Source organism: Myiozetetes cayanensis, unplaced genomic scaffold, assembly GCF_022539395.1.
Source record: "Myiozetetes cayanensis isolate MyiCay16 unplaced genomic scaffold, myiCay2020 scf3, whole genome shotgun sequence".
NCBI lineage: Eukaryota > Metazoa > Chordata > Aves > Passeriformes > Tyrannidae > Myiozetetes > Myiozetetes cayanensis.
Window position 1 is genome coordinate 42788288 of NW_026087521.1, and position 25262 is coordinate 42813549.

Consider the following 25262-nt stretch of genomic DNA (forward strand, 5'->3'; position numbering starts at 1 on the left):
ACCGTCTATAGTGCTGTGGATTTAGTAGTGATTGTAGAGAAATATTTTGTTTTCCTACCTTTCTAAAAGTGCTTTGGCTTTTGGTGGTTGTTGGTTGGTTGGTTTTTTGTTGGTGTATTTTTTCAGTTTTGCAGGGTTTTCTTATGTCTTGTTTGTAATTCTTGGAGGAGAAGACTGGATGAACTGTTAGAGAGATCTCAAGAATTTGGAAGAGGAAAACTATATGCCTTACAAGCTGAACTGCCATGAGAGTTCTGGATCTCTTTGGTCCTTTCCGCTTAATCTCTCTGTACAAACATTGACACTGCAGTGCAAAATGCAGATTTCTATGCCAAACAGCTTAAGAAATTTAGACCAACAATTGAGTGTTTTGCACAGCTTGGGTATATTTTCCACAGTTGGCTCTCATGACTGTGCAGTTTCTGACTCTCAAGGCTTATCTTGCTGTTTAATGTTTTCAGCTATGTATTCCTCATGACATGGTCAGATATTGTTGTAAATTAGAACATCCAGCAGAGGTCTTTGTAATAAAGTATGTGTCTGTCCAGATTTCATCCAGTCGAACAGTGACTCTGTGGCTGTGTACTAGACCATGAACTGGCAGTCATACAGCCTAAAGCGTGGTTAAGGTATCTGATGGCCAGCCTTAGAAGCTGTGAAAGTACCAGATAGGTAAGATGAAAAAATGACTTGAGGGATTGTCAGTCTGTTTATATGTCTAGGACCTTCAGTGGTTATCAAACAGTGATGCAGTTCTCCCTCACAGCAAGTCTGTTAAGAAAGAAGTTGTTAGTCGGTGTTTTACAGGTGTTTATCAACACATCCATCATTTGGAGTGGTGAAATACTGGCACTTGCGACACCATACTTGGGTTGATCAACATGTCTGTTGGGTAAGAAGGGAAATGTATCCATTCACTTGAGGAGCCCAATCATAGCAAGGCTTCAGCAGTCTCTTGCACATCTGTGATTTATGAGATTTTCAGTCTTGTGTACTCCTTAAGTGGTTTCTTACTTTCCAACATCAAAGTGATAACAGATTAGTTGGCATGAGAAGAGTTTTGGTTGCGAAGTAGCAATTGCTGTTTTCTACTTGAGATTAATGGCAGGCATAGTCTGGCTTACCAAGTGCAGATGAGCTTTTACAAGCCTCCCTCTGCTTTAGTTTTTTTTAGGTTATTTTTGATGATTGCAGGTTTGAAGCTTGGAGTGTGATGGTGGACCCAGCAGGTTGGAAGTAGTGGTTCTACTACAAAAAGTATTTGAAGGAGCTAATAAAATTGGTTAAGCTTTTCCTTTTGATAGGAAGCAATACTTGGGAATCAGTCTTAGGTTTTTTGCTAGTTGGATAGCAGTAGCTGTTTTTGAAATAGTATTGCTAAAGAGTTACCACAGTTTCTCTTTGATACGCAAAGCAGTAACTGCAAGGGCTTGATGCTTCAACCAGTACAGTAAATTCATGTTGTTAATACCTCAGGTCATCCAAACCCTACTCATTTTACAATGCTGTTTCTTAAAGGGTGAATTTAAATAAATCTTGAAGTTGCTTCTGTGTGGCAATGTTATCTTGTCACAGTATTTTAAAAAACAAAGGCTTTTATGTTGGAAAATTGTTACATGTTTATGTTAGGTGCTTTTCAGATGTCATTGCTTTTCAGTAGAATTAGTGACCTCCAAGAAGTAGAAAGTGCACTATTCAGAAGCTGTTGCAAAAATTCTAGCCGAGAGAGAAACATTAGTTTCTTATCCACGTCCTTTGAAAGGAAGGGAACTAAAAAACTTTGAGTTGAAGTTCAAAAGTTGACAGTCTTTTCATGTATTCCTGTAGTATGCTTCGTTTTCTGCTTTTTTTATGAAGATTTCTCTGGCTGCCAAGAAGACTGTAAATGTGTTCAGGTGTAATCTTGGCTTAGTGTTTTAAAGTACTCTGATTGAGCCCATGGCAGAGTCGTTGGAAGTAGATGATCTTTAAGATCCCTTCCAACCCAAACAATCGTATGATTCTATGAAACAGATGTAGCAACATCCTTTAATGTTGTTTTGGGTTTTTTTACTACAAAGTTAAAAAAACCTCTTCATTACCATTATGTGAGTAATACAGAATGGTTTGGTTTGATTCTTCTTAAATTATCTGTGTCCTGGTTTTTAGTGTAACTGCACTGGCATCTTGTTTCACATATATTTCTTCCTGTACCACTACTCCTTTGCCCCTAGTTGTGGTAGGTGATTGATATGCTCTCAGGTCCAGGCTGCAAACCACAACCAAAATCACCTATCTAGGTGGGATCTCTGTGGGCTGTTCTTAGAGTTTAAGAAGGGTTTGGACAATGCTCTCAGGCACATGGTGTGGTTCTTGGAGTTGTTCTGTGCAGGGCCAGGAGTTGGACTCAATGACTCAATGATCCTTGTGGGTCCCTTCCAACCCCGGATTTTCTGTGATATATCTGAATTAAAACAAACAAACAAACAAACACCAACAAAACAAACAAAAAAACACACCAGCAAACCAAAGGAAAAAAATATCACCAGGATTTCAGGGTTTAGGACAATAAAGCAGACTATAGCTTCTGAAGAGCTCATCAGCTTTAATGCGTGAACCCTGATAAATGTAAGGCTGGGGTTTTTATGTATTTATGGCTCTGCATTATCTGGCTAATGTTAGCTGCTCTGTGTCCTTACAGATGTTAACCCTCTATAGTTTGGGGGAAAATATTTTTTGTTCAGTCATCTCCTCTTTTTTTCAAAATGAGGTCATTGTTTAACTCTCTGTAGCTTTTCAATATCTTTGGTCCGAGCAATTGGCAGTGATCCATGCTGTGTCAACCAGTGGTCAAAAAGAAAGCCTTTGACCTGTAGTTACCTTCTTATTCTTCCAAGGCAGAACAGTATTTTAAAGTGACCCAATGCACAGTAATTTCACCTTTTGGTCAATTCACCCACATAGTATTTTGTAAATAATTGCTGATCAATAATTTCTAGGGTTTAGGAAGTTTATGCAAGATGAGAGAAAATAATGTAAGCTAAAGTTCATTTGTAGTATCTTTTTTGCATCTGTTTTTTTTTTTTTTAGACAGGACTCTCATGAACAGTCAGTGATACCAGAGCAATTAGCAGAGTTGAGGGGAAAAAATGACCTTTTCATGAACTTCTATGAAGAATGCAAATGAGCAAAGTGTGAGCTTCAATGGTAAGTTTAACTTTTTAATTGTTATTAATGTCCTTTACCTGTTGAACACCTGCTTCTTGAAGTTTCCTGTTTGGTCTTCTGAATTTTTGAAATTTGTTTTTATTTTAATTACTTTGAAATATTTTGAGAAACACCTTTAAACCTAAACCCCATCAATAATTAACACACTATGCCTCCGATAAGGAGCCCCTGGTGGTCCAGTGGTAAAGGCGCCGCGCTATCACCGCGGAGACCCGGGTTCGATTCCCGGTCAGGGCCACTCCCAGGCAGGTGGGGCTCGTTAGCCCTTAAAAAGGCAACCCATCTACGTCCTGAGGACCTCGCTGCCACCGTCCAAGCTCGCTTGGCCCCGGCAGATGAACCTTAGGATTAAAGGGTGGGCTCAGTTCCGCGCACACTGTGTCTCACCTAAAAAATCCAATGCGCAGGCTGGAAGGTGGAAAGACCTTCCCCGGATCTTCGCTCACGAAGACTGGCCATTATTATTATTTATGCCTCCGATAACTTAAAGTTTTTTGTCATATTTTAAATTACTCAAGATTCTAGAGCACTTAATTTTCAAAGTTCTTCAGTTTGCAGCATTCACTTGAACTGCATGGCTATCTGCAAAAACTACATCACAATATATTATCAATACTTTTTTTTTTTGGTAAAACGTGAAAAGTAGCAGTGTATCCACCTTGTGCAAGGGCTTTTTAAGGGTGAGACTTTTTAATGAGAGTACTTCTTTTAAACACTAAATTGTGTAACATGCATGAGACATGAGGAAACCTTTCAGTCTTACTGATTTTTAGGTAGGGAGTCATTAATTTCTAAAATACTGTCTTAATTTTACTTTCTTTATCAAGTTGTTTTTTTTTTTATTGGTTTTCAATCAGTAAAACTACTTAAGTTTCTGTCTATGTATTTCAGCTTTTGTCCATGAAAACTCTTAGAGAAGATGGCTGATGTAAGCCTGAAGGAAGCAGCACTAATAGTTGGTGTGGTGGCCGCCTGCTACTGGAACAGTCTCTTTTGTGGCTTTGTTTTTGATGATGTTTCAGCGATTTTGGACAATAAAGATTTGCATCCTTCTACTCCATTAAAAAATCTTTTTCAGAATGACTTCTGGGGCACTCCAATGTCTGAGGTAAACTGTTTGTGAAACACTTTGAGGCTTTAAAAAATGAAAAAAAAAAAGGTTGCAGAGAGTTTTTTCACTTTTTTCCCTGATATGGTTTTAACAGAATATTTTGGATTAGATGGACTTTGGTGTTGTTAGTGTTTTGTACTCTAACATCGGGAACACATGTTGCTAATATTCTTTCCCTTTGTTCACTAAAAGAACTGGTAAGAAAAAGGGCTTTTGGATGGAGTAACTGGCAACATACACATATTGACGGGTAGATATATTGCAAATATGTAAATAATACATTTAGCTCAGCACACCACATTTTTATTTCATAAAATACTGATCTAAAATATGAAATAGGAAAGTAATCAAAATACTTGAATAATACATTAAAACTGTGTATGTGACAGTAGGAAAAAATAGTGCGAATTAACTTTTTCTGTTTAACATTGTAATTTTAAATCAAATTTTCATTGAATTAACTAGATCTTTTTTTCCCCTTATTACCAATTTTCACATTTTTATTTTGAAGGTAGATGCCTGAGAACAGAGGGGGGGAGTCATGTTTTAGAAAGGTATTTTGAAGTGAAGGTCACTTTTTAAGTTAGTGGTGATTGATTGATTTTGTTTGTTTTCTTTTAGGAGAGAAGTCACAAATCTTATCGTCCCCTTACAGTTCTTACGTTTCGCCTAAACTACTTGTTCAGTGAATTAAATGCAGTTTCTTACCACTTTCTGAATCTGGTCCTTCATGTGGTGGTTTGCATAGTCTTCCTCAAAGTCTGTAAGCTCTTTCTGGACAATAGGAGCAGCATAGTTGCATCCTTGCTCTTTGCAGTGCACCCAATACATACTGAAGCGGTAGGTATAGCTGTGATGGGCTTACTTTGTTCAAGCTAGGTTAATTAAACTTTGTGGGATCTGTATCTGTGTTTATATATATGTTGTAGCTCCTGAAAATGTGGTTTTACTCGTACTGACACTTACCTTTGCAACAACTGGTGGAAGTGACAAATTTTAGTGCTCAAAGTTGTTTTATATTATATGCAACTACTGAAAAATAAAGAAACATTTAGTTATTAGTTATTAAATAACTTAAGTCTCTGCTATGAACATTGGCTTTTGTGATGATGACTACTTTAGCTTACATAGACATGTTCTAGGATGATTCATCCAGTATCCTATTTTCAAACACTCTGAATGCCTCCTAATTCATTTCCAGAATCAATAGGCACTCCCCTCTGGCTAATCACCAAGTCTATTCTGTCTGCTTTCTTTTATGTCAGTATCTCTATCTCAGTGTGCCTTTCTCTGGGATTGTTGTTGCTATGCTACATCCAGCTTAGGGCCATTCTGTTTAAGCCTTCCATCTTTTTAACATATATGATAGAAGAAAGAAGAAATATGTGTCCCTCTTCTCATGTTTACGTTTCCTTTGATTCTGAAGGAGTTTTTCACTGCTATGAAAAGCTTTATTTGAACAAATTGTCTGATTATATACTAATGGCCAAACAAGCTTGCAATGTTGTGGAGTAAATGAAGTCTTATGATCACCATTCATTAGATTTGTTTCCATCAGAAACACTGATAACGCGGATTTGTGGCATTTTCTGCTGTTATTTCTGCACCAGTACATTTGGCTTTCCTCGATTCCAGTTCAGAGGTTTTGCAAAGCCCTTATTCAGTCTCTTTTTTCTTACAGTATTAGTTGAATTTCAGAAAACTGAAAATGTTTGAATCTTTTGATTCTTTGGAGGTGTTGTCTTTTTTTATGTGAAGGGTTTTTTGGGTGCAGGGAAGGAGAGAAGGGATGTCTTTTGATTTTAATAAAATGAGAGGTGTTTACTCTTTACGTTGTAATTTCCTTTTGGTCCTGATTTGTTGGGTAAAGAGTTTGCATCTCCCTTTTAATCACAACAACACAAATCCCTGTCAGTTGTAACTTAGAAGCCTGCATCTATGTATTTTGAACAAATCTTAATAGGAACTGAGTTGATGCAGTTTAAAATTGGATGCTATTTGAGCTACTAATATGTCCTTGCCAGAAGCTGGCAGAATGCTTAAAAATGCAAAAGTTAACCATCTAAAAATTTTTACTTGTTCAAAAGCACAAACGGGTAAGTTGTTTATTTCTTTTGGTTTTCTCATTCTTTGAAAAAACATGCTTTAAATTTCCATGTTTGTCTTTGCATCTGTGTAGTAAATGTGATAGTATCTTTACAGGAGCATTAGCAACTTGCCAGTGGCTAACATTGGTGGCTCATGGCTTAGATATGAGTATGTAGTTTTATCACTTTAATTCCAAATTCAGTGATTCCTTATCATGCTTGATCTATCGATTCTGTCTGAAATAACAAGTTAACACAGATACTTTTATACTGTGCATCAGAGTTAGCAAAAAGTATTGTACAAATTCTATAAAACACTGTAAAACAAAAGCTACTTGTGTAAGTCAATGTGTTGCACAGTTAGGGTGTAAAGCGTGATATCAGCCACATGAGGGCACTGTAACACTAGGATTGGTGGAACTCAGAGGTGTGCTTGAAACATTTAGAGTGAGGTTTAAAGTGCAATTGTAGTTGAATTCCCCTGCTGTTGTACTTAAGTACTCAGTGAAGAATCAGTTAGGGGGTTTTCTTCTTCCTACCCCCACATTTGTTTCTGAGAAATAGTGCATTTTATCCTTTCATATGTTTGCATTAAGAATGCTGCTTAATATGCAACCAAGAATTTGTAGAGTTGGCATTTGAGACTTGTACAGATGTATAAAAGACAGGATAACTGACAGTTTCTGTACATGGAAGAGAGGAGGTAATAATGAGATTTATGTTAGGGCTGGGGATTTGGGTCCTGACTGAGGGTTTTTTTTGGGGTCCTGACTTAGGTTTTAGTGAAAACTCCAAAACAGATCTCACTTCTACATTTTATGTCATTTGATTCCACCTTTTATATCTTTTATAATTGAAATGTTGTCTGATTTAAATGTCTTCAAATTAATTTCCTACTTATTAGTCACCTGCACAAGAGTTTGAAGCAGCAGATGCAATACATAAATATTTCAACACTTCTTGCTATCTTAGGATAAACCTGTTTTTCCTGGAAATGTTAGCAGAGCAGATAGATAGATAGAAAATAATTTTTTATTTGACTTCAGGGAGTAGTAGGCTCTTGCAGTGGTAATATCTCTTTGTCTGAGGAAGAAGTTTTGATGAAATAAATTGAATAACAGCACTGTAGTTTCATTTGTCCTTGTCTTTACAATTTCAGTTCAGTCTTTCTAGCTACTTTGCTACTGTTCTGGCCAGAAGTATGCGATCACCTTTATAGCTACAGGATGTCAACTAACCTTGTGAATGCTGGGAATTTTCTCTCATAAGTCACCTTTGTATCCAGAAATAGAATCTCTTTTGTTGGCAGGGTACTCTGGAGGCACACCAGCACACTTGCTTTACTAATGATCTTTTCCAACTGATCTACAGATAAAGTTTTCTTTAATGTCTGTCTTAATGCTGGACAATTTTGAGATCCAGACCAGGAATCCTTGAAACTTCTTAAGATATTTTGAAAACAGACACCTACATACTGTTCAAAATGTTAACACAAACTCTGTTGTCTTATCAGTGTTTGTACATGATTCAGTCATTTATTTGGTAAACATGCAGAACTCCTAAAAGAAGCACTAGTGTATGATTTCAGATTCAGCTTTGAATGCTTGTCTTTACCCTGTGACCTTGGGTTGAGTTACTTTCTCATTTTATGCTGGGCTGGATCAATCATGCTTGACCAAGAATGTTCCTAGCAATAAAAGTTTCTAGCTGGATCTGGGCAGCAGAAAGTCAGTTTTCAACATCATCATAGTTAAAGCATGAGCTATGAGGTTTCCTTAGCTCAGTATGACCATCTCAGGATAGCATACCACTTTTCAGCTGTCTTACTTGCAAACGTTTGGAAGCAATCAGAGGCATTACAGAAGAGGACAAGTGAGGAAGGACAATAGTCCTAGAAGGTACTGTGGTCAACACAGTGGCAACTGCAGTAGCCGTTAACATAGTGACCTGTCTTCCATCTCTGGTTGGTTTCACTTCAGTGTTTTTTGAAAACAGTTCCTGAAATGGAAATTAATCTGTATTTCATTGAGGATTCTGAAACAACCTTCTGCCCTATGCATTTTGGCACTTCTCCAAATTTTTGTAAAATCCATTCCTGTCTCATTATCAAGAGGGCACTACCTGTAATTTTTATATTGCCAACTAAATTTTCATTCAGAAAATTGCCAGACCTGTAGTAAAGTCTGAGTCGTTCTTTAACATTATTGCACTTGGTTTGCCATCAATTTATTTGTGACTGTTGACTGCTCACCTGAGAGCTACCATAGCACCGGTTGAGGGAATGCTGCTTTCAGATTCAGATCTGTTCAATCAGTCAGAAAAGCTACAAACAAAAATAACAATCACAGCTGCTGTGAGTTGTTGTGAGGCTTCCTTAGAACTCCTATTGATGAAAGCCAATTTCGGCCAGGTATTATGAAATCAACAGTTGTTATCATGGCCAAATTCTGTCTCAAATGCTATTTGTGGTTAAAATTAAGAGAAAGTACAGCATTTCTCAGTTATATCTTTGGTAGTTGTACTTAAAGGAGTATCAACCACAGTTGGCCACCAGCCACTTGTATGATTCTTGTTCTCGAATTCGGTACTGATTGAACTGAAAGCAGATTTACTCTTCTGAGCATTTTTTTGCTTGCTTTACAGATCTTGTTTCTGCGTATCCTGATAGTATATTAGTCATAATACCATCTTCACTAGAAGAATAGAAACACAGAATGGTTTGAGTTGGAAGAGACCTTAAAGACCATCTAGTTCCAACCCCCTTCCCTTGGGCAGGGACACCTTCCACTAGACCAGGTTGCTCCAAGTCCTATCCAACTTGCCCTTAAACACTTCCAGGGGTGGGGCATCCACAACTTCTCTGGGCAACCTGCTCCACTACCTCACCACCCTCACAATAAAGATTTTTTTCCTAATATCTAATCTAAACCTACTTTCTTTGAGTTTGAAGCTATTCTCCCTTGTCCTGTCACTACATGCTCTTGTTTCCCTCCTTCTTACTTGCGGACTCCCTTATGGTACTGGAAGGCCACAATTAGGTCAGCTCAAAGCCTTCCTATTCTCCAGGCCCCTTGTCCTGCTGGCCACGCTGCTTTTAATACAGCCTAGGATAGAATCAGCTTTCTGGGCTGCAAGTACACGTTGCTGAGTCATGTCCAGCTTCTCATCCACCAGCACTCCCCAGTCCTTCTTGGCAGGGCTGCTCTCAATCTGTTCATCCCCCAGTCTGAACTGAGACTGGGAGTTGCCCTGACCCAGATGGAGCACTTGGCACTTAGTCTTGTTAAACTGCATGAGATTCCCATGGGCCCACTTCTCGAGCTTATCCAGGTCCTTCTGGATGGCATCCCATCCTTCAGGTGTGTCAACTGCACCACTCAGCTTGGTGTCATCTGCAAATCTGCTCAGGGTGCACTTGATCCTTCTATTAATGAAGATATTAAATAACAGTGGTCCCGGTATGGATCCCCAAGGGACACCACTTGTCACTGATGTCCATCAGGACTCTGAGCTACTAACCACTACCCTCTTGATGCAGCCGTCAACCAATTCCTTATCCATCCAACAGTCCACCCATCAAATGCATATCTCTTCATGTTGTGGGGAACTGTGTCAAAGGCTTTACAGAAGTTGAAATAAATGGCATCTCTAGCCCTTCTCTTTGTCCACTGCTGTGGTCACTTCATCATAGGTCACTAGGCTGGTCCAGACAGACTTGCCCTTGGTGAAGTTGGTTTTCTCAAATTGCTTTCCTGTTCTCCACGTGCCTTGGCATATCTTCTAGGAGGATCTGTTCCATGATCCTCCCATTCACAGAGGTGTGATAAGTCAGTAGTTCCCATGGTCCTCCATTCTACATTTTTTAAGATAGGTACAATATTTCCCTTTTTCCAGTCATGCGGACTTCATCTTGCTGCCATAACTTTTGAAATATCATGGAGATATGCAACTACATCAGATAATTCCTTGAGGACTCTGGAATGGATTTCATTGGGTCCCATAGACTTATGTGCGTCCAGGTTCCTCAGATGATCACAAAGCTGACCTTTACTTTCCCAGTCTCTATCCAACTGTCTGTCAAGAGATGTGGCAAGAGAGTTGGTCATTGAAGACTGAGGGAAAAAAGTTGAGTACTTCAGTTTTCTCCTCATTCATTGTTACCAGTTTTCCAGCATCGTGGGGGTACACCTTCTTTGACCTTCCTTTTCTGGTTAACATAGCTGTAGAAGCCTTTCTTGTTATTCTTTGTGTCCATTCTTAAGTTCAGTTCCAGCTTTGCTTTGGCCTTTCTTGCTTCATCCCAACACAACTGAACTTTGTCCCTATATTCTTCCCAAGTTACCTGTCTTTGTTTTCGTTACCTATTTATCTCTTTTGTTTGACTAGGAGTCAAATTCAGCTGTGCTGGCCTCTTGCTTTCCTTACCCAGTTACTTGCTCCTGGGGATTCCTAACTCCTGTGCTTTGTGGAACACTTCCTTAAAGATCTCACAGCTCTATGTAATATATAATAATAAATATCTAACAATTTATAAATAATGTATACAGATTACTACTAATATCTAGTCACTATCTTAAAATATAATAATAAATATAATAATTATGGTTTTTTTCTTTTACTTTTCAGGTAACTGGAGTTGTGGGCAGAGCAGAGCTTTTATCATCTATTTTTTTCCTAGCTGCTTTTTTGTCATATACAAAATCTAAAGGGCCGGATAATACCATAGGTAAATGATTGAAAAATAGATACATAACTTAATTTCTTTATCACTGATAACAGAGCTCTTAAAACTGTAATAGAGGTGTACTGGTTATTCAGCAAGTGTGTACAAAAACCCCTTCAGCCCCAAGATACTCATGTAATACTGCTTTCCTTTTGTTTTTAATTCAAGACTTAGGCATTTCTTCATCAGTTTTGTAACATCTGCAGTAGGGGACACTGACTTTTATTATTGCAACTTAGGTGGAAGTATGCTGAGGTGCTTCAGATGTTTAGTCACAAGTAAGCTGCAAAGATTCAGTGTAAATGAAGGAGGCTTTCCTCTTTTCCAGAGTTAAATTGTCCCTGTGAAAATTCATGACTCCCTATAAAGTATTCCATTTCTAAAAGTACTCTGGTGATTTAAGAAAGATGGAGTTTTTGTTTTCCTTATTTTAGCTTAGTCTTTTACCTTTCATTTAGTTCTTTCAATTTAAGAGAAGCAGTTTTAAAATTGGTACATATGTATTATTATCTGTAGAGTAAAACTGGTAATCTTTACTAAGAAATTATGTGCTGAACAAGTTTATAAAACCTGGTATATTCAAACATGAAGGCTAAAGTCTTCACTTTTTAAGTTAATTTACTTTATTGTATGTTTGTGTTTTTTGGAAGATGGAGCATTCAGTAATGTCTTCTTTATTTGCAGTGTGGACTCCAATTGCAGTGACTGTGTTTCTAGTAGCTGTTGCAACACTGTGTAAAGAACAAGGAATAACAGTGGTGGGGATATGCTGTGTGTACGAAGTATTTATTGCTCAAGGGGTAAGCTGTTGAAAAATAAAGTGGATTTCATCTCAGGAGTTCTGTTATGAGGCGTAAAGTACTCTGAAGCATCATATTTCAGTGCTGATTTTTCTCAGTTCAGGTGAACTCAATTGTTCTTTTACATTTTTCAGATTGTTTTCCAAGTCAGTTAATGTTTGACATAAATGGTTCATGGTGAGAGAATCAAATGACTTCCAAGTTATCGTTTGCATGCCATACAGAGATGTTAGCAAATATACTCAATAAAGATTTGATAGGTCTTAATGGAAACCTAAGGTTTTAATTAAGTGAGATTTGCAAATACTAACATGTAACAGTGTTGATTAAAGTCCGAGGTGCATAAAGATGGGGAATTATTTGTTTTTAATCTCTCTAGTAAAAACAGAGAACGTATTATATACAAATATACTTTATCATTTTCTAACAAGTAACCAGATGTTTTGGAGTAGCACTGTTGAATAAGTAATATTCTTTCAAAATTTGTTGTTCTTCTAAGGATAGCGTTATCTGATAGGTTTCATTTTAAGCATTGATAAGCCTTTAATAGTAAAATTGCTTAAATTTGCTGCAATTAAATAATTATTGGATTCTAATAGTCAAAACAAATGCAATAAAAAATGTATGACTGCATATTAGAAGAATGTTTTGTAGTTTTAAGTTCATTATTTGAAGGAATATTTTGAAAAAAGTGCACCAAAGCTGAAACATTGTCTGTTTGGGAGATATGTATTCAAGGTCAAAATACCAAAATCACATAGATATCTTTGTAACTATTGCCTTCACAAGTCTAGTGAATAAACATACAGTTTTCAAACTGGATTTCTAAGGAAATCGTCAGTATGTGACTGGTTTTAAATCCACTCTTCCCTTCTTTTAGAATACTTTAATAGAGATTATTAGAATGGTGGACTTGTTGTTGGGATTTGTCATGAAAACACTAAGAAGCTGAATTAAGTAACTCTTGGGAGCAGACATTTAGAGAAAACCAAGGAAAAAAATATTAGGTAGCTCATATTTAAGGGAATAATTAGTACACTGACCATAAACATTGTTTTGTTTTGCAGTACACCTTGCCAACATTGTTGGACACAGCTGTACAGATTCTTCGAGGGAAGGGCAGTATTCCTTTCTCTATGCTCCAAACACTATTGAAGCTCATAGTCTTAATGTTCAGTACACTGCTGCTTGTAGTTGTCAGAGTCCAGGTTATCCAGTCTCAACTTCCAGTGTTTACAAGGTAATAGTGTCTCTTATTTACAGGTGCTGATAAATAAGATATGACTTAATGAGGTCTAAATGAAATGGTCAAAAATACATCAACTTCAGTGCTATGAACTAATTTTAATATTAGTAATTAATGTCTGTACAACACTACATTTTTTGTGAAATTGATGATATATTTCAGCACCTGTTGACAAGAATGTCCAACGTATTGAGGTATCTGAGCAGGCAGCCTTTTTTAAAAACTTACGGTTGTTAGACTTTGTCTTAATAATTCAGAAATTTAGTGTCTTATTCCTTAAGTATTTTTTATTGTCTCTGTATGTGGACCTTTGCTGAATACTTTAAACCTCTTCAGTTTTTCCTCTTCTACATACAAAATATTTTTTTCATTTCAGGTATGTACGACGCAGAAAACGTGGTTGTCTTCAGATACACTGCTTGAAGATAAGTGTATATGAATGGCATGAGAACTGAAAAACTAATTTATCTTAAGTTTGAGCAACATAGAAGTGCGAGAGTCTGTTACTGTCTCTGAAAAAATAAGACAAACTATTAAAAACATGAACAAGAAACACTGAATTCAACTTTAGGTGTAAATCATTCTATTTCTTCAAACTTACGTTGATTATATCCCAAACTAGTTTCATAAACTTGGAGGCTCTGTCCTGCTCTGCAGTGAATCACTGTACATAGTTTCAAAGTCCCACACCTGTCAAATGCAGAAAGATTAGGATATTGTACATGTCTGTAATTGGTAGTTCTAGTTGTGAATCTGAAGTTTGCCACAAAGTAAATCAAGACCACATTTTTTTCATTAAAAACTCCTTTTTCTCCTTTCTTTTGCTTAAGGTTTGATAACCCAGCTGCTGTTAGTCCATCCCCAGCAAGACAGCTGACTTTCAACTACCTTCTCCCTGTAAATGCCTGGCTTCTTCTCAACCCCTCAGAACTATGCTGTGACTGGACAATGGGAACTATTCCTCTTGTGGAGTCTTTGTTAGATGTTAGAAATGTTGCCACTCTTACCTTCTTTTGCTTTCTGGGAGCTCTAATTGTCTTCAGTCTCCGATATCCTGGTGATTCCTCCAAGACAGTATTGATGGTATGAATTCAAGTTTTGCTTAAATCTATCAGCCAGTTGAACTGAAAATTTCTAGAAAATTCTTCTTTTTCAAAGAAACATTCTATTTCTGCAAGTTTGGTTTAGTCAGATTTTTTGTACCTTGGAGGCCAGATATTTTAGAATAATTATTCATGTCTTTTTTTGGACTAGAGATTGGAAAGCTGCTATTTAACAGTGACCCAGGACACAAAGGAAATGGTCATATCCACTTCCTTTGCAGTGGATGGATTTCTCTGCCTTTTAATAAACACACTTTTTGATAAGAAGTTTGTCACCAACCTAAGACCTGCAGTTATGCAGTTCTTAAGATCATGGTCGCTTTAGATATTCTAAGGTGCTCTTAGCACACTGTCTAAACACTGATGTTTATTCAGTGAGTGATTCTGGATTTTGTTATTTCTTCACATTTCTTACAGAAACCTAGAACAGACTCTATTGTAATGTAAAAATAGCTGCTTTGGGCATCCTATCGATTGATACAAATTTTTAATTATTATAAAACACAATGTCCAAGCTTCGTAGACTGTCTTATTTTTGTATCTGGAACTCTTATTAAAACATTATTTTGGAATTAATCTTTCGATCCTAGTGATTTGTCATACGGCTGCTCTTTTCTATGGTATAGAAAAGTGAATAGACTTGTAAGCCCTTAAATAAGGAGTAGAATCATGTACAGGTTACTACTTATCATATTCAGAGAGGTTTCCACATAAAATAGATCCTAATGTTGAAAAACAGCCAAATGTCTGCTATGTATGTTTGTTTCTCTGGGATTATTTTTATAGTTAGTATGTAATTTGTTTCCTGGGTACAGTTTGTCACTGCCTGATCTTGATTACTAATGCCATTTGCATTTCTTTTCTAGGCACTTTGCTTAATAGTGCTACCATTCATTCCTGCATCAAACCTGTTTTTTCCTGTTGGATTTGTAGTAGCAGAACGAGTGTTGTATGTTCCTAGCATGGGATTCTGCATTCTAGTAGCACATGGATGGAAGAAATTATCAAATAAAAGGTAAGGTGGTGTTACCTAAAACTGGTTTAACTCATAGAAGATAACCATTTATAACTGCAAGCTTTCCCATTAGAGCTTTTATCAGTATGAATTTATTACATTATAGCTCTTACTCTCTTTCAAGTTCTTAATGACCACAGAGTAATGACCAAGAAACCATTTCACAGTCGTGAAAAAACGACAACAAGGAAGTTCTTAGGCAACTGGTGGATTATCCTGACAGGGTTATAAAATTTATTTAAAATATATACAAATATATCTTATATACACACACAAGTGCATAATGTATTTTTTATTTTATATATAAGCATACATGCATACACAGAAAAAGCCTCAGCCTGCACCAAACCTTTTTAGAATACAGTGTACCTTATATTACACATTGCTACAGAATAGACTTTACCTATGATCCTAGTAGTATAACCCATCTCTTTTCTGTAAAAGAAAATATTTTCTGTTTAACTCCTAGATTTTTTTAAGGATTAGGCAAAAAGTATTTCTTGTCCAGATTTGATTTATATCCTACTCCAGTGATTACTGACTGAAGTTTATATAATGTGTGTGCATCAGCAAGTTAAAATATCTTTTGCTGATTAAATTTTCAGATATGCCGTCGTAGGAATGGACATCAGAACCATTGAATATTTGCTAAACTAAAGAATTCTTTGGATAACAATTTCTCTTTAGGAAATTCTGCTATAAAAGCGTTTTTTGCACACGCTTTTGTTTTTTCTGGTATCTTCTACATTGATCTACACAAGGCTCGCACCGACCTGGATGTTTTACCCTTGTGGCATCCTAATGCTAATTCAGACAAATGGAAAGGCAGCAATTCACAGTCCTATGTTGTCTGCTATTGTAAGAACTGAGGCCTGGCAGTATCGCTTATGCCAATGGGTGATGCTGAAGCTTACAGCACCTGCATAATGAGAAATTAGTGATACCTTGTGGGAGTGAGGAGAAAGTATTCTCACAAATCCCACTACAAGGCAGTAAAAATAGAAGTGATGTGAAAAAAAGCAAGGAACCAGGAGAGGATGGGCAGGGAGAAAACCCAGGCAGCAGTGTCATTTGCTACAAAAATACTGTGAATCAGCACTTTGAAAAGTCTTATGACAGAGAGAAGGCTTTAGAAATTTGCTTTAGAAATATGCGGAAAGAAAAAACTTTCTTATAAGCCTGATGGGCATATAGATTATTGTGTATTCCAGTTCTCATTGATAACTTTGCTAGTGTTTAAGAATTTCTCTCTTACAATTTTACAGTTCCACTTTTTTAGTATTTTTAAAACTAATTATGGTAGTCTAACTCTGCACAGCATTTTGTATATCTTAAAAAGTGGAGGGCAAAAAACCTTTCCATTTTTAGCAAACCCCTGCGAAGTAGGTAGTGGTGTGACCAACTTGCATAAGTCAAGTATAAGAGATAGCTGTTCATGCTGAACAGCTGTATGTTTTTTTAAAACAAAATTATATTCATAATTCTAGGAAGGCTACTGAGTGTTTGACATGTTTTTTTCATAGTGAAGTTAGAATTCAGAAACAAAATGCCTGCTATGGCGTATGTTTTATATGTCATATTTAAACTCGAGAAAAATAAACTGCACAAAATCAAGATTATTCCTGACAAGCCTGCCACAGAAAGGTGACTTCAACCCCAATTTGCAGCTTTAAAAATAAACATTAGACATTAAATCTTTCTCCCATTTAGATGTTACAGTAGCACTAGGATTATATTTGTTTATGGAAGATTGCATAGTCTCTGCATACCTCTCTGTTAAGGTGTATTCTGCAGCGTGGGAAAATTGGCAATGTGTTCAGTAAAGAACCTGTGTGGAATTGTCTGATATGACACAAAAGGATGGGATGATATTTTAGTTGCTTTTTTTATTTTTCAACATTTTGTATAGTGTTTTGGAGAACCTCATGTTTTGCCATTATGTTTATTGTTTTAAATTACAGCTAAGTTTTAACAGACATATAATTTTTGTATATTTTCATTTACATTCTATTATGTGAATTGCATTTGTTCTTAAGGGAATTACATAGTCATAACAAAAACATCAGGTAAAAACCAAAATTAGTTTTAGATTAGATGTTATTTCCTTTCAAACTCTAAAGTGTACCATTCACAAATGTGGTCCTTGGTTTGCTTCAGCATATGACATACTTACTCTAAGATTAAAATTGTTTGTGTGCTTACAGCAAATCTTTGTTTTATTTAATAGCGTGCTAAGAAAAATTTCTTGGGTTTGTTTGGCTGCGGTACTATTCACTCATGCCTTAAAAACACTGCACAGGAACTGGGATTGGGAGTCGGAGTACACATTATTTATGTCAGCTTTAAAGGTACTGTGTTCTATTTGGAAAGTATAATGGAAAGTTTGTTACTGTTCTTATAAAGCTGCAGTGGAGCATGATAAAAATGGAGAAAAATTATGCTTGTTTTGGCACATATTTTCTATATTGACAGTATTGACATATAATCAGTTGCTTTGGGGAATACTTTAAAAGCATTGTGATGCGCACATGGGAATTCACATGCAAGAAATAGATGGTAATTTTTCTTGTCTGGATCAAAGCAAGATATGTTTCAGTACAAAAATCTGCTAAAAGATTGATTCATAGAATAATGTCTTTAAAGTTCACATGGCATGATAAGACAGTTTGTAAAAGATCACATAACAATTACAATGAATTTTAAAATATTTGGTATTTCTAGGGGCAAATAACTAAAATAAATTGATGTTGAGCAACAGGTTAAATGTAATCATTGTGTATGCAGTGTTTTGTTATCCTTTACATATAGAAGCTTCATAAAATCAGTCATTTACTGTGCATTTTTTTGTCTTAAGACATAGATAAGAGAAAATAAATTGCCATGTAATTTCTGCTTAATACATTATACATTGATATCTTTTTTGTGGTTTTAGGTAAATAAGAATAATGCAAAACTATGGAACAATGTGGGGCATGCATTAGAAAATGAAAAGAACTTTGAAAGAGCCTTGCAGTTTTTCATACAGGCCACACAAGTTCAACCAGGTAGAAGCTTTAACTAATTGCCATTGAATGGCATCTCTGCACTCCTAGTATTTCAGTATGCTTAGCTTAATTAACATCTTCTCAATGATCTGTTTTTCTTAAACTGAACATCAAAGAATGTCATATAATAAATTAATCGATCCATAGTTTTTTAAAATAATCTAAAAAAACCCACCAGAAAAAGTTTTTATCTATAAAAAGTGCAAAAACTTTTGATTAAATACTGTTATTTGTATGACATTCTTTCTGAATTTACTTAAACTGTAACTTCTTATGGAGAATAATTATTACTTCATTTTCTTATTTAAAACTAAGGAGGTGTGTTAGAAAGGGGAAAAATCTAGATAATATCGAAGTGCACATTTAATCTGTTTTATATGTTGTTGCAAAAGAAGTTCTAGATAGTACTGGACCATCTTTCCTTTTTCCTTTAAGAAGTCTAATAAATAATCTTCAATTTATGTGTCTCTAAGATACCAAGAAATTAAAGATAGATACATAGAAGTATGATATGACCTCAAACTTTTTACAGTTTCCTGAGTAACTTTATAACCCCTCCTTAGTTCATGGCTAAACTATTAGCTTCATAATTAAGATGAAAAATTATATAGAATTGGATTTTTTTTGTGTGTGTGTGATACTGGTCATCTGTGCAGAGTACCTGTACTTCCCAGTACTCTGAAGGCAGAGGTGTTTATTTTCACAATACTCGGTGCATGGAAGTATTTTAGTTTGCATTCTTTTCTTTATTAAGATGATATTGGTGCCCACATGAATGTAGGAAGAACTTACAAGAACCTAAACAAAACTAAAGAAGCTGAAGAATCATATATGATTGCTAAATCATTGATGCCACAGGTAAGTTTAACATTATCTACCACCACAGGAGAGAACCTATATTCATTATACATTTTTTGTATTTTTCCTGTAACTCTGTGTGGCTGTAGACTTTAAAGTTTGTGTAGGGTTTTTTTAGAATTGATCTATGAAAAGAATGCAATCTTGGCTGTTAAAAAATGCTAACTTAGAATTCTGTTAAAATTGTTTTGATTTGCTTTTAATACTCCTGTGTTGTGGGTTTTTTTCTGAAATTGAGGATATAAAAGAAAGCAGCAGCTAAAAATGTACACCTACGGTTTCTGGTGACAATTGGTTTATTTTCAATTACAGCTAATACATTGATGGTGACTGAGTTTGAGCCCTCAAGACAAGGCTTAAATACATTATTGGAGGTTGGAGAATGTAGCCAGAGCAGCAACAAAAAAATTGTTGCCTGAACATGCTTTTGTAAACATGTGTTTTGTTACCTTTACCATTTGTTAAGTTATTTTTATAGCTAGCAAATGTTTCTTGTTCAAGCTCTTTAGGAGGAAAACAGAGTATTTTGGAGAATGTATGAAGATAACAAAAGATGTGGTTACAATGAGATTGACAATAAAAATCAGCAGCCCCTTGGGTAGAAGCATGGCATTAAGAAGTTTATATTGTGAACCAGTATGAAGGCTCTAAATGGATGAAGTATATACACTATAACAGTTACAATGTCATAGCATTTTTATCTTTCCTGACTACTTTTTTCATTTGCTGTCAATGACTGGTAAAATGTTACTTAAACACTTATCTTAGGCTGAAGGGTTATTAAAAGGAATGCAAATGTTTGATAGAATGTCAGTTTAGGCATTAGGAAATATTTTTGTCTGAGTAGGGAAAGTTTTGCAAGATCTGATTAGTTTCTAATGGCTATCTGCATGAACCCAGTTAGGTAGTAGCAGAGCTTAGTTACCTGATATCTTAAATATGGGCATCTGTGTCTTCATACAAATAAAGAATAAAAAATATTCTTTTTATATTTGATTATGATTTTCTGGGAAAGAAGAATTGCTTTTTGTAATCATTAAAGGCCTGCACACTAATGTCTAGTAGTACTCTAAAACAAATGTGGCAGAGTGAAGAGGAGTTCTATACTGACTGTCTTTCATATTTTTACCCATCTGTGCTTGGTGCATGTATTCTCTTTGACAGATTATTCCAGGTAAAAAGTATGCAGCAAGAGTTGCTCCTAACCATCTGAATGTTTATATCAATCTTGCAAACTTAATTCGAGCAAATGAATCTCGCCTTGAAGAAGCAGATCAATTGTATCGACAGGCAATTAGTATGAGGCCGGATTTCAAGCAGGCTTACATCAGCAGGTATGTTTTCTAATTTTAGAGATATATATTCTTGAATGAACATTTTTGTATTTACAGTGCTAAGGACAGTAGTTCATACAGTTGAATTAGCTGCTGGAATTGCTTCATTTCCGAATGAGATGATGATGATTTGGGACAATTATCAGTTATTCATTACAAGCCCTGTTCTTTCAATTCCTGCTTAAAATGGCGTGTTTCCACATAGGTTTTGTATTCAAACATTACATAGCAAGACTATTAACTCCAATTTCCAATCTCCTAGTTCATTTTGAACTAAAAACCTTTTGATTAGTCTGAATCATGGAACTTTCTTTATGCTTCTTTGTTAAAGATGGTCCAGAAAATAAACGAATTAACTATTTAGCTGACTTTAGTGTACTTTTCAGTTAAGAGTAATGTGATTATGATTACTGAGGCTTCTGTTCACTATTTAGTTTGTTGTGATCCCATTGGGACTTAGGGTGGTGCAAAATGGCTAAACTGTAGCTGTTGCAGTGTAATTAAAGAGCTGAATCAGGAACCTTTGATCACTTTTTTTTGGTTGTGTCCTATTTATGCATTTGTTGTATACAGACTTCAGAGACCTGAAAGCTTTAGGAATGTTATGTAAATAGTGTCTTGTTTTATGTTTAAAACAAACAAAATATTAAAAAACACCGTTATCTCACATCTACTGTCTGTAGGAAGGCAAACATTAAAAAAAACCTGTCAATTACTTTCATATGGCTGTGAATAAAAGTTGAAAGTTAAATCTGGTTCTTCCACAGGGGAGAATTACTTTTAAAAATGAACAAACCTCTGAAAGCTAAGGAAGCTTACCTTAGAGCTCTAGAACTAGACAGAACCAATGCAGATCTGTGGTACAACTTGGCAATTGTTTACATTGAACTGAAAGATCCAGCGGAAGCCCTGAAGAATTTCAACCGAGCACTAGAACTCAACCCAATGCATAAGCTGGCATTATTCAACTCAGCACTGCTAATGCAGGAATCTGGTATGTTAATTGTCTCTTTTATAATTATTGCATATTTGCATTTATAGGATCCATACTATTTAATTTTTTTAAATTTAACTTTTTTATTTTTTGAAAGGAGAAATACATAGCATCATCAAAAAAGAAACTGTTTATTTATAACAGCTTTGTAATTTGTAGTGTATAGAATTCATCCAAAGCGTACATACACCTTAGCTGATCAATGTCTTTAATACAAGTGCTGTTTTACAATATAACATCATATACAATAAGAGTAGTGTCACACAAACATCTTCCAAATTGTGCCTATATAATCTTACAAAAATAATATTTAGTAAAACGTGTAATATCTATGTTTTGCATTTATAGTGATTGATTTAATTATTGACTCAGAAATACAACTGACTTCTGGGGGCTTAAGTCTAACTCTAGAACAGTGAATGCATTCGTAGGTTCCTCTGTGCTACTGCTAATTAGGGTAATTCAGTTGGATTTTCATGAGTTTATTTTTTTTCATATATGTAGCTTCTAGCTCTATGGGTAAGGGGTAAGTGTGAGCCTTTGGTGAATTAAGGCCGTTGCAAAGAGTATTTGACAAGTGAAATGGTAAGATTTGTTTTCTGTTTTGTTGGGATAGTAAACTGCCCCCAAGAAACATAAACCAGAGTTTCTGGAGCAGAGGTCAATTGATAATTTTTCATCTCTTCGTACCTTGTAAGTTCAAGACATGCCTTGTTCCTTCTCTGTAGAAGCACAGGTTGCTTCGAACAAGCAGAAGCATTAACAATCTAGTATTCAATTTTTCATACTAAAGGGTGCGGCACTGTTTCAGGGTGTTGAAAAAGGGCAGTTGAAAGCAGCTCCCAATCCTTCAGTAAGTCCAGATCTGCAGTTCTTTACTAAAATATGATCACTGGATTATTCAGTAAAATAGTGCAGGCCACAAGCACGTCAAGCTAATTTTGGTATATCCAGATAAAATTGTTTTACTATATCTTTTTCAAACTTTGCTGCAAATTGAAATATGTGGGTTACAGATTTTATTGGTTTGGGTTTAGAAGCTGGTTTAGCCTGGTTACATTAGAAGTCACCCTATGTGATCTGTCTAAATTTTTTCAGTCTGTCTTTAATAAAAGTAGATCTTCTGCTCAAAGTTTGGCTCTGTAAGAGCTGGTTTGTCAGAACTGACGTCTGCTCTGCATTCCATTTGCTAAACTGTGCATGAAAATAATTTCTCTTAAACTTGTAGAGACACCTTTTGTGTCTGTTATACCAAACCTAAATACCATTCAACAGCTAGTAGAGTAATGATGCTGATTTTGGCTACAAATCAACTGTACATAGTTTCATTCTGTAAAGATAGATGTCTTTTTTTTTTTTTTCTGTTACACACCAACAATAAAAAGTAGCATTTTAAACCCTTTCCGTTTTACCAGTTGCAATTTATATTGTATAAAGATTAGCCTTTCACAGGCCTGGTCTAAAAATCCTTCAGAATAAGTCAAGAATTAAATGCTTTTTCCATCATTTAGGTGATGCTCGGCTTAGACCTGAAGCTAAACAAAGGCTGTTACATTATGTGAAAGAAGAACCACAGGATGCAAATGGATACTTCAATTTGGGTATGCTGGCAATGGATGATAAAAAAGATATGGAAGCAGAGGCATGGATGAAGAAAGCCATAAGGTTACAGCCAAACTTCCGAAGTGCTTTGTTCAATTTGGCACTGCTTTATTCTCAGACAGCAAAAGAATTGATGGCCTTGCCTGTCCTGGAAGACCTGCTGAGATACTACCCTGATCACACCAAAGGTCTGATTTTGAAAGGAGATATCCTTATGAACCAAAAGAAGGATATTGTTGGAGCAAAAAAGTGTTTTGAAAAAATTTTGGAATTGGATCCCAACAATGTACAAGGCAAACATAATCTTTGTGTGGTTTACTTCGAAGAACGAGACTTAATAAAGGCGGAAAAATGTCTGGTTGAAACACTAGCACTGGCACCTCATGAAGAGTATATTCAGCGTCATCTAAACATAGTTAGAAGTAAAATTGCATCACTCGGTGCTATGGAACAGTCATCACTTCCCTCAGAGGAAACTGCAACTGCAGAAGAAAAAAAAAAATCATTTCAGAATTTGAAAGAAGTAAAAAATGAGAAGACAACCACCCAATCAACAGTTGATAACAATAAAGAACACTCAAAAAATAAGAAACTAACAGAGAAAAATAGTGTGGACAAAGAGTCTCCAAAAAAATCTGCAAAAGAAATCAAAGACATTGAGAAAAAGAGAGTTGCTGCTTTGAAAAGACTCGAAGAGATTGAACGTATATTAAATGGTGAATAGACTTTATCATGTCACAAAAGAATAAGGGGAGAATACTATTTTTAATTATTGTTTAATTTGTAAGCCAATTGGAAAGCGTTCTCAGTGCTTTGGAAATAGAAATAATGTTGACTGCATATCAATTATCAAACAGCAAAAGACATTACAATGCTCTATATGAGAAAACCACAACTTTTAAATATGATGGAAGGATGGGTGGGAATCGAAGGAGAAAGGGTTAAGAGTAATTTTCAGTGCAGAACCCTAGAAGTGAAGAAATAACACTCATAAAAGTCTTTGGTAGTCAGGGATAGTAAGTAATTCTACTTTCAAAGAATCAGTGGGAGAGCTGAATGGAGAATTAACAGGATAAGCCAGACACTGCTTCTTTCTCCCTACAAATCTATTTGTATTAACATTATCGACATTTCAGTTTACACATCATCAGTTGAAATTTTTCTAGACCTCTGCTATACAAGAAAAAAAGTTTTTCTTTGCATTATTTGTTTCCAGAACTTAACAAAAGTCATCAAAATGCTACTGGCTGTAGTACAGGAAGATGCAACAACACACTAAAACTTTCAGTTGGGTTCTAAATATGGAATGATATAATAACTTTTTAGATGTTCTTTACTTACAGTGCTAATTGTTTTTACTCTGTTACCTGATAAGAAATCTTACGGTGCTCTTAACATCTTTGGACTATGCTTTTTCTTTTCAAAGAAATGTTTGTTTTTTCTTCAACTATCAATCATCTAAAATTATACTGAAAAGGATGAGTTTGTCACTTTTCCCCCAGTTCATTGAATTCTGATAAATGCACTTTGGTACAGTAACAGGTATGCTATGCAGTAGTCCTTGTTGACTTTGTATCAATGGCTGTGGATTGACTCCTTGGTGTAGTAAATTCTTCCTTGTTTTATCTGGTTTTACTATTTCTGTCATTGGAACTGTATTTCTATTCTCATGACGTTTTACAACACTAATATAAGCAATGATTGCTGAAGGAAGTGTGATAATAATAAAGCCACTGAATTTAGCAGTGTTTAACACAAGGCAATGTAGGTAGTGTCCTTTCAAATACTAAGTTCTGTTGTTTTGATACTTTGTCTTGGGTGTGTGGTTTTTATTAAATATTTATTTTGACTACTAAAGTATTCCCATTTACACTTTTTCACTAATGCATCATTTTAATTTCTTACATGGAATGAAAATCTTGGCAATTTCAGTGTTGCTTTCATCCTTGTTCAATGCATATATTTTTCTCAAATATAGTACCAATTGGAGCCCCTGGTGGTCTAGTGGTTAAGGGCGTGGCGCTGTCACCGCAGAGGCCTGGGTTCGATTCCCAGTCAGGGCCACTCCCCGGGCAGGTGGAGCTCGTTAGCCCTTAAAGGCAACCCATCTACGTCCTAAGGACCTCGCTGCCACCGTC

The 25262-nt window shown here is 35.8% G+C and overlaps 1 protein-coding gene across 5 annotated transcripts in view; it reads left to right on the plus strand.

The window, feature by feature from the left end:
• TMTC3 (transmembrane O-mannosyltransferase targeting cadherins 3) overlaps positions 1–24981 on the plus strand; it is a 28646-nt gene extending 3665 nt beyond the window's left edge. For 4 of the 5 annotated variants that reach the window (XM_050324341.1, XM_050324342.1, XM_050324340.1 and 1 more), the window contains exons 2-15: positions 3070–3186; positions 4099–4315; positions 4940–5158; positions 11032–11131; positions 11813–11928; positions 12996–13168; positions 14005–14257; positions 15144–15292; positions 17520–17640; positions 18225–18336; positions 19091–19194; positions 20359–20528; positions 21296–21522; positions 23034–24981. In XM_050324341.1, coding sequence (XP_050180298.1) covers positions 4127–4315; positions 4940–5158; positions 11032–11131; positions 11813–11928; positions 12996–13168; positions 14005–14257; positions 15144–15292; positions 17520–17640; positions 18225–18336; positions 19091–19194; positions 20359–20528; positions 21296–21522; positions 23034–23848 — 2748 coding nt within the window. In that variant the 5' untranslated portion in view covers positions 3070–3186; positions 4099–4126 and the 3' untranslated portion in view covers positions 23849–24981. The remainder of the gene's footprint in view (positions 1–3069; positions 3187–4098; positions 4316–4939; positions 5159–11031; positions 11132–11812; positions 11929–12995; positions 13169–14004; positions 14258–15143; positions 15293–17519; positions 17641–18224; positions 18337–19090; positions 19195–20358; positions 20529–21295; positions 21523–23033) is intronic. The other variant, XM_050324343.1, reaches the window with a different exon arrangement.
• Positions 24982–25262: the final 281 nt, after the last annotated feature.